The sequence below is a fragment of the Crinia signifera genome, chromosome 8 (genome assembly GCF_055691185.1).
Source record: "Crinia signifera chromosome 8, ASM5569118v1, whole genome shotgun sequence".
Lineage (NCBI taxonomy): Eukaryota > Metazoa > Chordata > Amphibia > Anura > Myobatrachidae > Crinia > Crinia signifera.
In genome coordinates, this window is record NC_139224.1 from 127,379,224 (window position 1) to 127,394,059 (window position 14,836).

At 45.1% G+C, this 14,836-nt stretch overlaps 1 protein-coding gene across 1 annotated transcript in view; it reads right to left on the reverse strand.

The window, feature by feature from the left end:
- SELENOF (selenoprotein F) overlaps window positions 1-14,836 on the reverse strand; it is a 34,350-nt gene that overhangs the window by 13,283 nt on the left and 6,231 nt on the right. The window contains exon 2 of the mRNA XM_083157150.1: window positions 13,447-13,614. Coding sequence (XP_083013276.1) covers window positions 13,447-13,614 — 168 coding nt within the window. The remainder of the gene's footprint in view (window positions 1-13,446; window positions 13,615-14,836) is intronic.

The following is a 14,836-nucleotide window of genomic DNA, read 5'->3' on the forward strand; positions in this document are numbered from 1 at the left end:
AAAAAAAATGTGAACTGCATGGATACCTGTTGGGGCTATGTATCACATGTCCAGTGTCTATGGATTATCCTGCATGGTAAGCCCCAGAAGGGTTTAACATATTGTCTGTGCAGATCCTGAGCTCAATGCAGAGCATTAGCCATGTGGTAAGCCCAAGGGATAACTGAATCTGCCCCTCTGTTTCCTTTAAGGCCCATACAGACTGGGTGACCGAGCTTAAAGCAGCTCCGTTTCCTTGTTTGAGCTTTCTGCTCAAAAGCCGCCCAGTGTGTAAGGAGCAGCAATGGGCGGTGATGCACACTCCATCATCATCGCCGTTGGCCGCCACACATCTACTGGTACGTGTTTCCCCGATAAGACAGTCTTATTTTATTTTTTTTGGAACAAAAAAACTAAATAAAAAAAAAAAAAAAAAAAAATGCACACCATAGGGCTTATTTTCGGGGTAGGACTCCTTTTAAATTAACATGCCCCCCATTCCTGCTTTTATCCCCACCATGCCCCCCATTCCTGCTTTTACAGAATACACATTATGCCCTTCAGTCCTGCCCCTCACCTTTCAGCACAACTCCCGCTTTCCCGTTTTTCAGCCTTTCCGCCGCTGCTTTCACTCTTCGCTCACCTGTGTACCATACGGAAGCCGCGTGGATGGTGCGAGGTGACATCATGCGCAATGCTTCCCTGGGACAGGGAGGCTTCAGCGGTACCAGGGCTGCTACCATACCGAAGCAGCCTCCATCATGCAGGGTGGGGTTGAGGGGGATAGCGGGGGCATTGTAACATATTTTAGTGCATGGACTCGGAAAAATGGGGATTTTGGTAGGGCTGGTTTTGGACCGTTGTCCAGAACTAAGGGTAGGGCTTATTTTTAGGGTAGGTCTTATCGCGGAAACATTGTATTACCAGCAGATTAGCGACTAGGTGAATGGCTTTCCATAGCATCCTTCTCAACCCCCATAAAAATCGCTCACAAGGGTGAAAATCGGCCAGTGTGTATGGACAGTCTCTTCTGTTTAGGTTGAGCATTTTTTCCTTGGTGGCAATTAAGGGCTCAAGTTAAAGTCATTTTAAGGGAGGCGATTACAGTCACTAACATACTGTACGTGGCATGCAGAAAATAAATTCAGATGAATTCATGTTGGAATGAACAGAGCTCATTATGCATCAAAGCGGAATTAGCAAATCGTAAAATCATTCCCGAAACTAGAGACTGTTCTAGTCCTGACTGGCTGCGAATGCATGTATGAGCCTAATAAGACTGCCAGACTCAGTCAGCAGCTGGGGAGAAGATGACTGCATCTGACAGTGTATGGGATCATTGCTCCAATCTTATTAATGGCACCCTGCTGGATCCAGCTTCACAGCAATAAATCTATTTACGGATATCCATGACACCCACCGGTTAGGAGCCCAGCAATAATAGCAGACTCATTTCCAGCTATTGTAATAGATCTAGGTTTGTACCGCACACGCAGAAAGTTACTATAGTCATTGCGCTACTGCTCCCGCCACATCATGCCTGAGAGTAGGTTACGACCATCGGTTCATCGCTGGCTGGGGAGATGTACTTCACTTGCAAATTAGTGATCGCAAAACATTGTCTATGGAATGTCAGCAAAGTGAAAACTGTCTGTTGCCTAATTTTAAGAGGATGCCTTAGTCATTATGAAACTACACTTGGCCCTCATGTGCAAAGGTCATCTTTGTTGAAATGTATTTCAGGGGACTTATGTTGCAATGAAATACAAAAGAATGTGACAGTCTACACATAAGGCTTTCTAGTTTCTGTAGACATAATCAAGTGTACTTGTGTCTTAACAAGAAAGGATTATATTCATGAAGCCAACAGCTGCGCTTTTTATGCAATTCAATCAGGTTCATTTAGAATGGTTGAAATAAACTATTCTGACTTAGCAGTGGCACACTTGGTGGATACGAGCAACATACAAGACCCAATTATAATTTTTTTAAATAAATAAATCTGGAAATGTACATCCTGTCTAAGCATCTACAAGAAGTGTAATTAGCATTTGTTTAGGCCTAGGACAACTAGGACAGTGTTCTGTATCTTAAATTTAACTTGTACAATACAATCATTCCCTCCTCCCCCCTATATTCTGCTTTCACAGTCATTACCACTTTACTGTATACTGATCGATCATGAACCATACGGGCTAATTAGTGTAGAATTCTATATACGTTATCCAAATCATGGCACCTCATCATAGAACCACAGGACTGCAGTTCATCACTCATCAATGTGAAAAGGAGTGTAGGGTAGACTGATTAGATAAAGGACAATTCTTATAACCAAGCTAGAAACGTTCTACCTGCCAAGTCCCCCCCCCCCCCCGCACGCGCGCGCACACACACACAAATCTCCTAGGAATGTATGTATTTTAGAGATTGTATAATCCAAATGATCTTTATAGATTTGTCCATAAAACATCTATCCTGCATTCGCTACAAGTCGCATTATATATAGCAAGTGAGATGTGACCCGGTAACGCAAAGATTCTTTGTATGCATCTTTCTCCATTGCAATGCCATATGCATAAGCAGCTTCTGCGGATTAAAATATGCAGCATGCCTATAATTTGTGTGACACTGCAGATGTATCGGCGTACAAAATGCTACATTACAGTGTTTTACATGTAGCATTTTTTAATATGCAGATGCAGCCACATGAACATACAACATGCCCAAAAAGTTGGCATGGGTGTATGGAGGCAAAATATTTGTACCACTTTGGGGGAGTGGCTTATGGCCCATTACATCACTCTAGGGTGGATCTAGTGCTATGGTTCAAGTGCCCAGCATGCTTCACTACCGCCTCCTTCTTAGTGGCAAGAGCCAGAGGTGCTGCAGGATAATCTCACAGTGGTTCCTGTCACCAAAGAGAAGAAGGCATTATTGGCTTAGACCCCTGGAAAGGTGTAATCTGGTTGCAGCCCACACCCCCTTTGTCATACCCCTGGTGCAATAAATGACTCAGGAAATATATCAAATTACCTGTGCTTGACTAAAGAAGTCCAGAGCATGTGACCCATTAGTGGTACTCGTAGGCTGGAGTTGAAAACCACTGAGGTAGATTCTTTGATAATATACTGCATTCTCCCATGTATAGGGGAACCTACCGATCTGCCACTTTGAAAGTTACGGATTATGCTTACGATAATTCCTTTTCTTCGGAGTACTTCATGGCAGCCACACAATGGGTTCATCCCTCTCTCCCCTCACAATTAGACAGGTAGTTTTTCCCTAGGACACGCCCCTCCTTTCACCAGTACATAGCCAGCACCTTCCCCCATGTCTCTAGTCTTTTGACTCGTCTCCGCCACCGATCCTAGGGAAAAACACAAACACGGGGGGGGGGGGGGGGGGGGGGGGGGATAATAATAAAGGGGGGGGGGATAATAATAAAGGCTGCCATGAAGTACTCCGAAGAAAAGGAATTATCGTAAGCATAATCCGTAACTTTCTTCTTCTTACTTCATGGCAGCCACACAATGGGATATACCAAAGCAGTAGGGTGGGCTACAATACCTTAAATCAAGGCCTGATGTAGAACTCTGCTCCCAAAGGACTCTTCAGTTACATCCAATGCATAATGCTTTGCAAAGGTATGTATGGACGACCATGTCGCAGCTTGGCATGTCTTTGACCGAGACGTTAGCCTCTCTTGCCCAGGAAGTTGCCATTGCCCTAGCCGAGTGTGCCTTTATGCCTTCTGGAACTTGTCGGCCAACTTTCTTGTAGGTGAAACAAATAACTTCTTTGAGCCACCTTCAAATAGTTTGTTTTGAAGGCGCAAATCCTTTCTTTGCTCCTTGCGGAATCACAAACAGTGAACTTGTTTTCCTGAAGCTTGCTGTACGATCCAAATAAATTTTGATTATTCTCACCATATCCAGTGTATGAAGATCTTTTTCTCTTCTAGTAGTTGGATTTGGAAAAAAACAAGGCAAAACAATATCTTGACTCATATGAAAAGATGAGACTACCTTCGGAAAAAATGAAGGTTTGGTTCTTAGGACTACCTTGTCCGGAAATAACTTAAGGTAGGGTTCACAACATAGCAACGCATGTAACTCCCCTACACGTCTTGCCGACGTAATAGCAACCATAAATACTACCTTCCACGTAAGAAATTTTAGCCCAGATCTCTCACATGGTTCAAATGGGTTCGCCATGAGACGTTTAGAACTAGATTGAGGTCCCACTGAGGAATCACTGGTCTAACTCTCGGACGGATTCTTTTTGCTGCTTGGAAAAACCTTTTTATCAACCCTTGGTCTGCTAACTTCTTATCCAGAAGAACGCTAAGAGCTGAGACTTGTACCTTCAGGGTTGCTATAGATAGGCCCTTATTGAAACCCTCACAGAGGAACTGTAGAACATGCGCCAGTCTAGCCTTGGGAAAAGGAAACCTATCTTCAGACCATCCAGCGAAGATCCTCCAGATTCTATAATATATATCAGAGGAAACCTTCTTTCTTGCTTGAAGCAGCATGTCTACTACGACTGTCGACAGGCCTTTATCTGTCAGTTGCTTCCTTTCAAACTCCATGCCGCTAAATGAAGTTTCTGTGGGTCCTGGCACATTACTGGGCCCTGCATCAGAAGATCCTGCGATACGGGGAGAAACCATGGCTCTGCCACCGCCATGCCCTCTGCCATCGGGAACCAGGCCCTTCTGGGCCAATATGGAAGAATGACTATCGCCCGAACTCTCTCCGATCTGATTTTCCACAGTACCTTGTGGATGAGTGGGAAGGGTGGAAAGATATATACCAGGGAGAACTCCCATCTCTGGGACAGGGCATCCACGCCTTCCGATCCCCGTGCCGGGCGTCTGGAGAAGAACCGCTGAACCTTCGTATTCTCTGGAGTCGCCATCAGATCTATCTGTGGCTGGCCGAATCTGCGAACGACTTGTCTGAAGACTGAGTCCTTCAGCTCCCATTCTCCGGGCAGAATTTGAGTTCTGCTTAGGAAGTCTGCCAGCTGATTCTCTTCCCCTGGCACGTGTAATGCCGAGATGGATAGGAGATGCTTCTCTGCCCAGCCCATGATCAACCGGATTTCTTCTAGCAGTGGGCGACTTCTTGTCCCCCCTTGCTTGTTGATATATGCGACTGTAGCTATGTTGTCTGAGAAGACTCGTAGATGGGATTTCCCTATTTCGCCTGAAAAGAATTTTATGGCCAGAGAAACTGCTCGAAGCTCCCTGTGGTTGGATGATAGTTCTGACTCTTGAGCGGACCAGATACCTTGGGTAGTTTTGCCTGAACAATGCGCTCCCCACCCTGTGACGCTTGCGTCTGTTGTCAGTACTACATACTGCGGGCTTGAAAGACACCATGTACACCATGTATCTGCTTAGCCACCACTGAAGTGACAACACCACTGAATGAGGGAACGTGATGTAGCGTTCTAGAGGAACTTGGCTTCTGGTATAGGGTAGGAGATACCACTGTAGTGTCCTCATATGCCACCTGGCCCACGGTACCACTTCCACTGTCGAAGACATCATCCCCAAGAGGCTTATTGCTAGTCTCAGTGGAACCTTCCGATTCCCTTGGATTACCTCTACCAGTTCTTGAATTTTTTCGCATCTCTGGCCGGACAGGGTGACCTCGAATCGCACTGTGTCCACGATGATGCCTAAGTATTGGATGGTCTGTGTAGGGCACAGATGGCTCTTGTTCCAATTGATCAACCACCCATGATCCTGTAGGAACTGAACTACTATTTCTGTATCTCGGACGGCTTCTGCTTTTGACCTTGCTGAGATAAGTAGATCGTCCAAATAGGCCCATATTGCTATGTTTTTTCTTCTTAAGCACTCTATCATGACTACAAGTACTTTTGTAAATACCCTCGGTGAGGATGTGAGACCAAAGGGAAGGCAGGTAAACTGAAGATGTTTTCCTTTGACGCAGAACCTGAGAAATTTTCTGTCTGGTATATAGATAGGGACATGAAAATAAGCGTCTTTTAAGTCTATTGAGACCAGGTAGTCTTCCCTTCTCAGACCCATAAGGATAGTCTTGGCTGTTTCCATGTGGAACTTGCGTTTCCAGATTCTGGCGTTTAGATCTCTTAGATCCAAGATTGTTCTGAAACCCCCAGAACTTTTTGTTACCACGAACAAACGGGAGTAGAACCCTAGGCCTTTCTCCGCCTCTGGAACGGGCTCCACTGCCCCCGAATCCGCCAGATCTTTTATGCTCAGGGCCAATGCTTCCTGCTCCGCCCTTAAAACTGGAATTTTTGAAACTAAAAATTTTTCCCTTCTGGGTCTTGAAAGAAACTCTAGGCGATACCCCGTGGACACCACCTCTAGAACCCAGGTGTCTTGTACCGTCTGTTCCCACACGTGGGCAAACTGCAGCAATCTTCCGGCCACCTGGAAATTGTCCACGGGACATGACTTGTCACTGTTTTTTATCGCCCCTTTTGACTGTTTGTCGAAAGAAGGCTCTGGAGATACCTGAGGTATATCTCTCCCGAAAAGGCCTCCCGGGCCTGTAGGACCTGGCTTGCCTGAAGCTTTGCCTGGGGAAATAATTGAAGCCTCTTCCCCTTTTATCTTGGGGGAGTCTAACTGACTTCCCACCTGACATCCTCTGTATCATCTGGTCAAGTTTACTGCCGAAAAGGAATTCCCCCTCGAACGGCAGGGTTGCCAGTTTGTTTTTAGAGTGGGCGTCTGCTGCCCAAGACTTGAGCCACAGAGCTCTCCTTGCCACTACTCCAGAGGTCAACGCCTTCGCTGAGTAATCCAGCACGTCTAAGGATGCCTCACATATATAATCAACAGTGAGTTGGATTTGAGCCAAACTGCTGATCATCTGCTCTTTAGCCACCCGTTCCTGTAGATCCTCTTGTAAAGAGGCGCACCATATTCTAAGGGCTCTGGCCAAGGAGGCAATAGCTACTCCTGATTTGATAGAGGTGGCGCTAGAGATGTGCAGCCTTTTCAAAGCGCTCTCCATACGCTTCTCCATAGCGTCTTTAAGAGATGCACCATCCTCAAGGGGAATAGTAGTTTTCGTAGTGACCTCGGACACCGCCGCATCAATTTTGGGAATACTACACCATTTTAGAAACTCCGCATCCTCTATGGGATACATTTTTTCTGTCCTTTTCACAGGCCCAATCCGTTTGTCCGCATTGGACCACTCCTTAATTAAGATCTCTTTAACCACCTTGTGCACGGGAAAACACCTCCCCTTTCTCGACCTGTCCTCAAACAGAGCGTCATACTCAGTTCTTACTGGTTGTTTATAGTTCAGTGTTTTATATAGTTCTTTTAGAACCACCTCCACCAACTCTAAATTAAAGGACCGTTCTTCTTCCACTAGTTCACCGGCCTCTGCACCGTTATCTCCATCATCATCATCCGTATCTGCCGCCGCTGGCATATCACATTCTACATCCAAACTGGTCTGTGACCTAGACCTTTTCCCCTGATATTCTTTCTTGGAGACAAAGTTATCTTTCATCCAGGCCATAAGCTCACTAATCTGGGAAACAGTCCCAATACTGGTATCAGCTCCCTTGTCACAGCTGCGGCACAATGAATTCTCTCCAGTGAAAATCTTATCACAACCAATACATGTCTTGCTAACATGTTTCTTCTTGGCCAATCTCTTCTTAGTCCCCACAGGCACACTAGAAGATTAAATAACAATAATCACTAACTACTCTGTGTATACTTATACATAGAAAGAAACTAAGTCCTCTGAGAGGACCTACCTGGGCAGCAACGTAGAAAGTTTTTGAGAGGCTTCTTCCTCCATGTCACCGGTTACCACAGGGCTTTGCATACAGCGTAGCTAGCACGAGGAAGCGCCTGTAACACCGACCAGGCGCGTTAAGAAGGCTGCTTCCGCCTTCCGGCAGCGTCAGGCAGCGTGCGCGTCATCCCGACGCTTGGAACGCACGCCCGCCTGACTTCCTGCCCCGTGGACCGCACGCTTGCGTCTCAGCACTGAGCGGAGACAGCGTGCTTAGGTCAGAGCAGCGCGCCTAAACGCCTGATGACCCGCACGCAGGGAGCCCAGCACACGCCGCGCAGACACCTGCTTCTGTCTGCCGGCGGTGATTTAAACTGAGAAAAAAAACTGCCAGGGCTCCCTCCGCCTACCAGCACCCGCAAGTGAGGTACCTGCCGCCGGCCAGACCTCTTAATGGGAATAGGCACCGCCACCCCAACGCTGCCCAGGACTGGCAGCGTAACGCCTACCAGTAGGTAAGAAAAACAAAAAACCTATACTACACTGTCTATCTGCCTAGGAGACAGGAAAAAGACTAGAGACATGGGGGAAGGTGCTGGCTATGTACTGGTGGAAGGAGGGGCGTGTCCTAGGGAAAAACTACCTGTCTAATTGTGAGGGGAGAGAGGGATGAACCCATTGTGTGGCTGCCATGAAGTAAGAAGAAGAAATCAATAATCACTATGCTGCAAGCATTCACTTTACTATTACAATTTCATGTGTTATCTGCCTGTACGCATCAAAGCGGAAAGAAATAATACTACCACGTGAAAGATGGAATATAAGTTATTCATGTTGACTGCTATTTGTTTTGCGAACGGTAAAGCATACAATAGTGTTCAGCTTTAATAGCCACACAAACACTAAAATATGGTTATGGGCCATAAAATATAATAGAAGTGAATTGCTGGGCAAATGGCTAATGTTATACAATCTGAATATATGCATATCTGAAATGTAGTATGGCCAGACACAACTTGGGGCACCAGAGTTTTAAACCGTAGTTATATTTAGCAACTTTGAAATGTGGAAAATATCCAGTGCTGCAACAATTTCACGCACAGTTACATTCACCTCAAACTCCTCTTCCTGCCATTTACACCGCAGTATCATCCTGCATCTGAAGTAGAAAACATGGACTCACCTTAACTTTACTATTCTGGAAGTATATTTTACATACGCACGCACACACACACACACACACACACACTATTCCTTCCCTAAAACAAACATGATTGCTTTGGCTCAGAAGTTAATCAAAGCTTATATCAGCTCAATTCTTTCTGTCATTGTGAAAAGCAGGGCCTGTAGCAAATTGCACCATAGAAGATATTTTACTGTCTCTACCAAAAAAAAAAAACATACTGTACTGTAGAGAGGTGCGTGTACATTTATTTATTACCAGTTATTTATATAGCGCACACATATACTGCAGCGCATTATAGACTAAATTAACAGTTCCTGCCCCAGTGGAGCTTACAATCTATAGCCCTTACTCTGGTTCACTCGCAAAGGCAAATTCCCTCTCAAATGGACAAAACCATGTGCACTGCAGGGGAGGCAGATGTGATGTGCAGAGAGAATTAGATTTGGGGGGAGTTTTACTTCAAAGTGACATCTATATTGCAGTGTAAAAATAAAGAAGTCAGTATTTTCCCTGCACAGAAAAAAAATAAATCACCCAAATCTAACTCTGCACGTTACATCTGCAAGCTGCCCAAACCCCCCCTGTACATGTTTTTTACATTTGAGAAGGGCCTTTGTGAATGAACCAGAATAAGGGCTTATATTCCCTAACACATGCACACACATTCATTCTAAGGTAAATTTTTGTTGGAAGCCAATTAACCTACCAGTAAATTTTTTGATTGTGAGAGGAAACCGTAGTACCCGGAGTAAACCCACGCAAGCATGGGGAGAACAGACAAACTCCACACAACAGCATCTTTGACCAGGTACAACCAGATACTTCCTAGTCACATGGCTGCAGAGATAGAGATATATACACACACACACACACTGCAATGTCACTGGGATTGGCAACCTTTGTAAGCTCCAGTGTGCCTCTGTTTGCTCAAACTTTAGTCCAAATGTGTGTCTTAGTCACAGAACGTCTTGCTTCACGAGACTGATTCACATCCAACACGTGTATCTGAAATCAGTAGTGTCCTATAAAGCAGACTTTTAGTCGCCTAACATGGTGACTATGACACATATTTGGGTCAAAAGTGCAGTGATATATAGGATTTATAATTACCTCATATACATAGTGCATACCAACAATACACGGTTATTAAGCTAAATATCTGTGTATTGGTTTAATGTTTTAAATGTAGGACTCGAAAAAGATTAGTAAAACGGCCATCTGCAATCTAAATCATACTATTATCTGGCAAATACATCTGCTCCTTCACAATATTACAGGATCTATGATATTTGGGGAGCTCAGATGACCGAATCATTTTTTTTTTTTTTTGTTACAAAAGTTTTAACTGAATGGGTGACTACAAAAAAAAAAAATTATCAGTACTTGTGTATTATAACGGCGCCCCCGATTTCCATCGCAGGACATTGTACAACCACAAAATCGCATCGCATGCAATGAGACGCGATTATACCCGATTTTTAATTGTACAGGCACCCAGATGCCTGATTCCTATGTTAATTGCCCCCACCCAGACCCGATATTAGATTGTACACCCACCCTGATGGGTAATGACTATGGTCAAATGCCCCCCCATTGTTAACACCACCCCACTATCAACGCCAACCCGAAGCGTGGCGAGCGCAGCGAGCCCTCGAGGGGCGGCGCTACACGCCCTCGGACCTTTTCATACCCCCACTATTCACGTCGGCGTGGAGTTGATGTTATATAGTGTGACGAGCCACCGAGCCCGAAGCATGGCGAGCGCAGAGAGCGCCGACGTGGATAGTGGGGGTATGAACAAGTCGGAGGACGCGTACCGCCGCCCCTCGCGGGCTCGCCACGCTTCGGGGTGGTATTGATAGTGGGGTGGCGTTAACAATGGGGGGGCATTTAACATTATCGTTACCCATCAGGGTGGGGATACAATTAAAAATCGGGTCTGGGTGGGCATTTAACATGGAAATCGCGCCACATCGCATGCCATTATAATAGCATGCGATGCGACGCGATATTAACATTGTACACTCATCCAGGGGAAAGGCTCAAATCGGGTCCATCGCATGCCATCGTATACCTTAATTAGTGGTATACGATGTGACGCGATGGGCGCAGTAATAATACACAAGTACCCTATTATCTAATATGATTAATGATGAACACTCTTCATGCATTAAGCCAAAACACACACACAAAAAAATAAAAAATAAAATAATCCAATCCAGAAACAGAAATGTGGAATCCTCCTCAGACACGCAGCCTAAAGTGAGGATGGAATCATCTGAGTAGAACAACAATTTAAGAGAACCACAAAACCAGTTAATATAGATTTAACATACTTCGAAAATGATCTCCTAGTCAACACCACAGGAATTACATGGTCTATTTATCATGACTGTACTAAGACCATCGAGAATATCTTGACATGTGTGTTTAGCTAGGACAATGTGTAACTGTATACTTTAGAAAAGAACATAAAGTAGCCATTCATTACACAAGACTAAAGCAAAATGACTGATAGTGTGTACAGTACTGGGAGGAATGGTTTAGACTAGGCATGTCCAACCTGCGGCCCTCCAGCTGTTGTGAAAACTACACATCCCAGCATGCCTTGCCATAGTTTTAGCATTCCCTAATCGCAATACTATGGCAAGGCATGCTGGGATGTGTAGTTTCACAACATCTGAAGGGCCGGAGGTTGGACATGCCTGGTTTAGACAGCTGGATACCTGCAATGAGAGAGGCGATTAGTCACCATCCTAATGTTGCCCCATCCTACTTTAATAATCATCCAGATGCGCTGTCCACTGACACACACGAGGCAGGCACTGCACTGTCACACCCGCAGCGCTGTACATGGCAGTACTAGAGTGCGTGCAGGAGAGTCAGAGCGCACATGCAGTGCCGCCGGTCAGGGGCACAGATGGCAGGGTGCTGCTGCTCATAGTGCCCGTTATACACGACTCACAGCGGCAGCTGAGTGCCATTAGCACACCCAAGGCCACGGCACAGTGTGTAGTGATGGCATGCCCCAGTACCCCAGGGTAACAGACAGCTTCCTCCCGCCGCACCCCCATGCATACAGCAGAGGCCACACAGCAGTATATGTGACCCCCTCTATACGTCGGATAACTTACACCCACACCCAATCTCCCCGGGTCACTGCACATCAGCCCTGCAGCCCCAGGAGAAGCCAATCTGGCTGCCGGGGCTATCTGCGTATGTAAGGCACAATTAGACTATATAGTGCAGATCTGCACTATATAGTCTTGGCTGCCCTCTTTATTTGACGGCCGATGTTCACTCACATGGGAGCGCGCATCGGCCCTAAAAAGCACATAATGAGCATGCCTTGCTGAGGCTTCCGATGTTCACTATATCGGCAACATCAGAAGCCATGTGTGTACACACTATAAAAGATAAGCAGCTAGGAGAGGATAGGACAGTTTATCAGGAGAACTTGATAGAAGGAGGTACCGTATGTGGTGATCAAGACAAGTTAAGCAGGAAAAAAAAAAAAAACACAGTACATGGATACTCGCAAAACTACTCATCCACAAAATATTTAACCACAAGCATAAAATTATAGAAGTCTAGTCAGGAACATCCAAAAACCAGACAAGAGGGGAAAAAAAAAAAAAAAGGAGGAGAGATCAAGAGCAATCATTAACGCATATAGATCAGTGGACAAGTTTGAAAATCAATCGCCTGATTCAGAGATGAATGCAGTTGCTATGCACAATGTTTACAAAAGGGGCTGAAATCGACTGGTGTGTATGCCACTTATCATTTACAAGCAATTCGCTCCCTACTGTATCAGCTATTGGGGGCAATTTAATTGAACACAATGTTGCTTGTCTCCAGGGAACAATGTGTGGAGTTATTAAATTGCCTGAGGTGCAAACAGAAACTATACTTTGTGCCTTTGGACTTATGGTGGTGTTATCGTGTGCAACAGCATTGCACCCTGGGCATTACTCACTGTAAACTGCATCCTAAGCACTGGGCGTGATTTGGGGATGCAGTTTATTATGGAAGACAACTCAATTAAACCCTGTTATTGTTTGGCTGAAGTACTAATAAGCTACTTAAGTTACAATGTAAACAAGTGGTTCCCAAACTGTGCGCCGTGGCTCCCTGGGGTGCCTCGGGACACTTGCAGGGGTGCCATGGGTTGGTGGTCAAAGGCCAAATTTAAATTATTTATAGTCAAGTATTTATGGACAAAACCAGTTCTGGTGACTGCCAATCATAAAATATGTGTACAAACAGAACTCTTTAGCACATAACTGAACCGAAGGATCACATAAAAACACAATCCAATAAATTTTAGATTTTTTTTTTTTTTAAATTTGTTGGGGGCCAAGGGGTGCCATGAAAAAAATCTCTGCTACTGTAGGGTGCCGTGATTAAAGAAAGATTGTGAACCCCTGGTGTAAACAATTATGCAAATGCTTTAATTTCTCTTTTTTGGGGGGGGGGGGGGGTGTATTTGAGATATGCAGCTGTAAACCTTACCTTTCTAGATTCAAATTTTGCCTCTTCCTGGCAACACGGTCTACAGAAAGAATCAATCTCATTCAGACCAAATTGCCCCAGTAGGTCACAGGAGCTGCACAACAGATTACTGGAGAAGCCAAGATCCCTGCATGCTTCCGAGGATAGCTCTGTTCCATATGTGGACACCTGAAAGAAAGCACAGTGTATATATAAAACTGAGTAATTGCCCTTGCTAAAAAAAAATTTTTTCCCGTATTTAAAATATAGTCCACTCATCAGGTGCTGGGCCATCACTGGGACCTCCCACTTCAGATGCATTCTACATACAAACACCACGAGTTGTTGACACTACAGTATATGTGCATCTTTATTCTGTGAAAGTGTCAGCCAGTGAGCATTTAACATTCAAATGGAAAGTGGGATACCGGGCATTACCCAGACAATGGCCAGGATATATTGCCATGAATATACAGGTTACAGATGAAATACCTGAAGTGTGAGCTATGAGGCAGTGTTGACGTGGCTTTAAGTATATAAACAAGTTATTCTATGTATATAAACATTTTTAATCGACCTACGTACAACTGGCCGTATGCAGGTTGTAAGTGGGGTCGAACGAGCGATCTAATGTGCTTTAAAAGCACATACCATCCGCTTATGACCTTAGTGGAAGCCGATGGATCAGACACACAGCACGTCTGATCTGAGGGTTGACTGCTCGACCCCACATCCTGCGCTCAGTACATGCAATCCAAAGCACAACTAATTGAAATACTGCAGATCACGTGTACGTCGTTCTGGTGTCTGGCGGATTTTAAGCAATCACACAACAGGGGTGTATTCAATGCAGGGGCGAGCGGCGACAGTGAGCAGTGCTGCCTGCTTGCTGTCCCGCTCGCTCAGTTAGTATTCAACCAACCCCCCGCATACGCCGATTCTGCGTATTTTTCCGCAGGAGCAGTGAGACTTGCCGCTAAATGCAGCGGGATCCCTGCATTAGCCGCGAGCCTCGCTGTTTGGGGGAATCCTCGCTGTCCTGTGACAGTGAGGATTCCCCCGGAACGTTGAATACGGAGAGCGGCCAGCCCGGGGGTTAAACAGCGAGGATCGCACCCGCATTTAACACTGCCCAATAGATTGCACAGATAATAACTACCAGAAAACAGTTGGTCCTTAAAGATAACTACAATAAATCATTACCCAATTATTGGGCAGACTGTCGATAACCTCAGGAGGCTACAAGAAGAAATCATGAAGTCACATGAAATACCCTACTTCCTTTCACAGGTACTGTAAACACTATAGAAGGGTCAAATTCTTCTGGCATTATAATTATTTACATTTGAAAATCAAAACCCTTTTGGCTGAACGGGAAACAGAATACTTAAAAGACCAAGCATTATACATT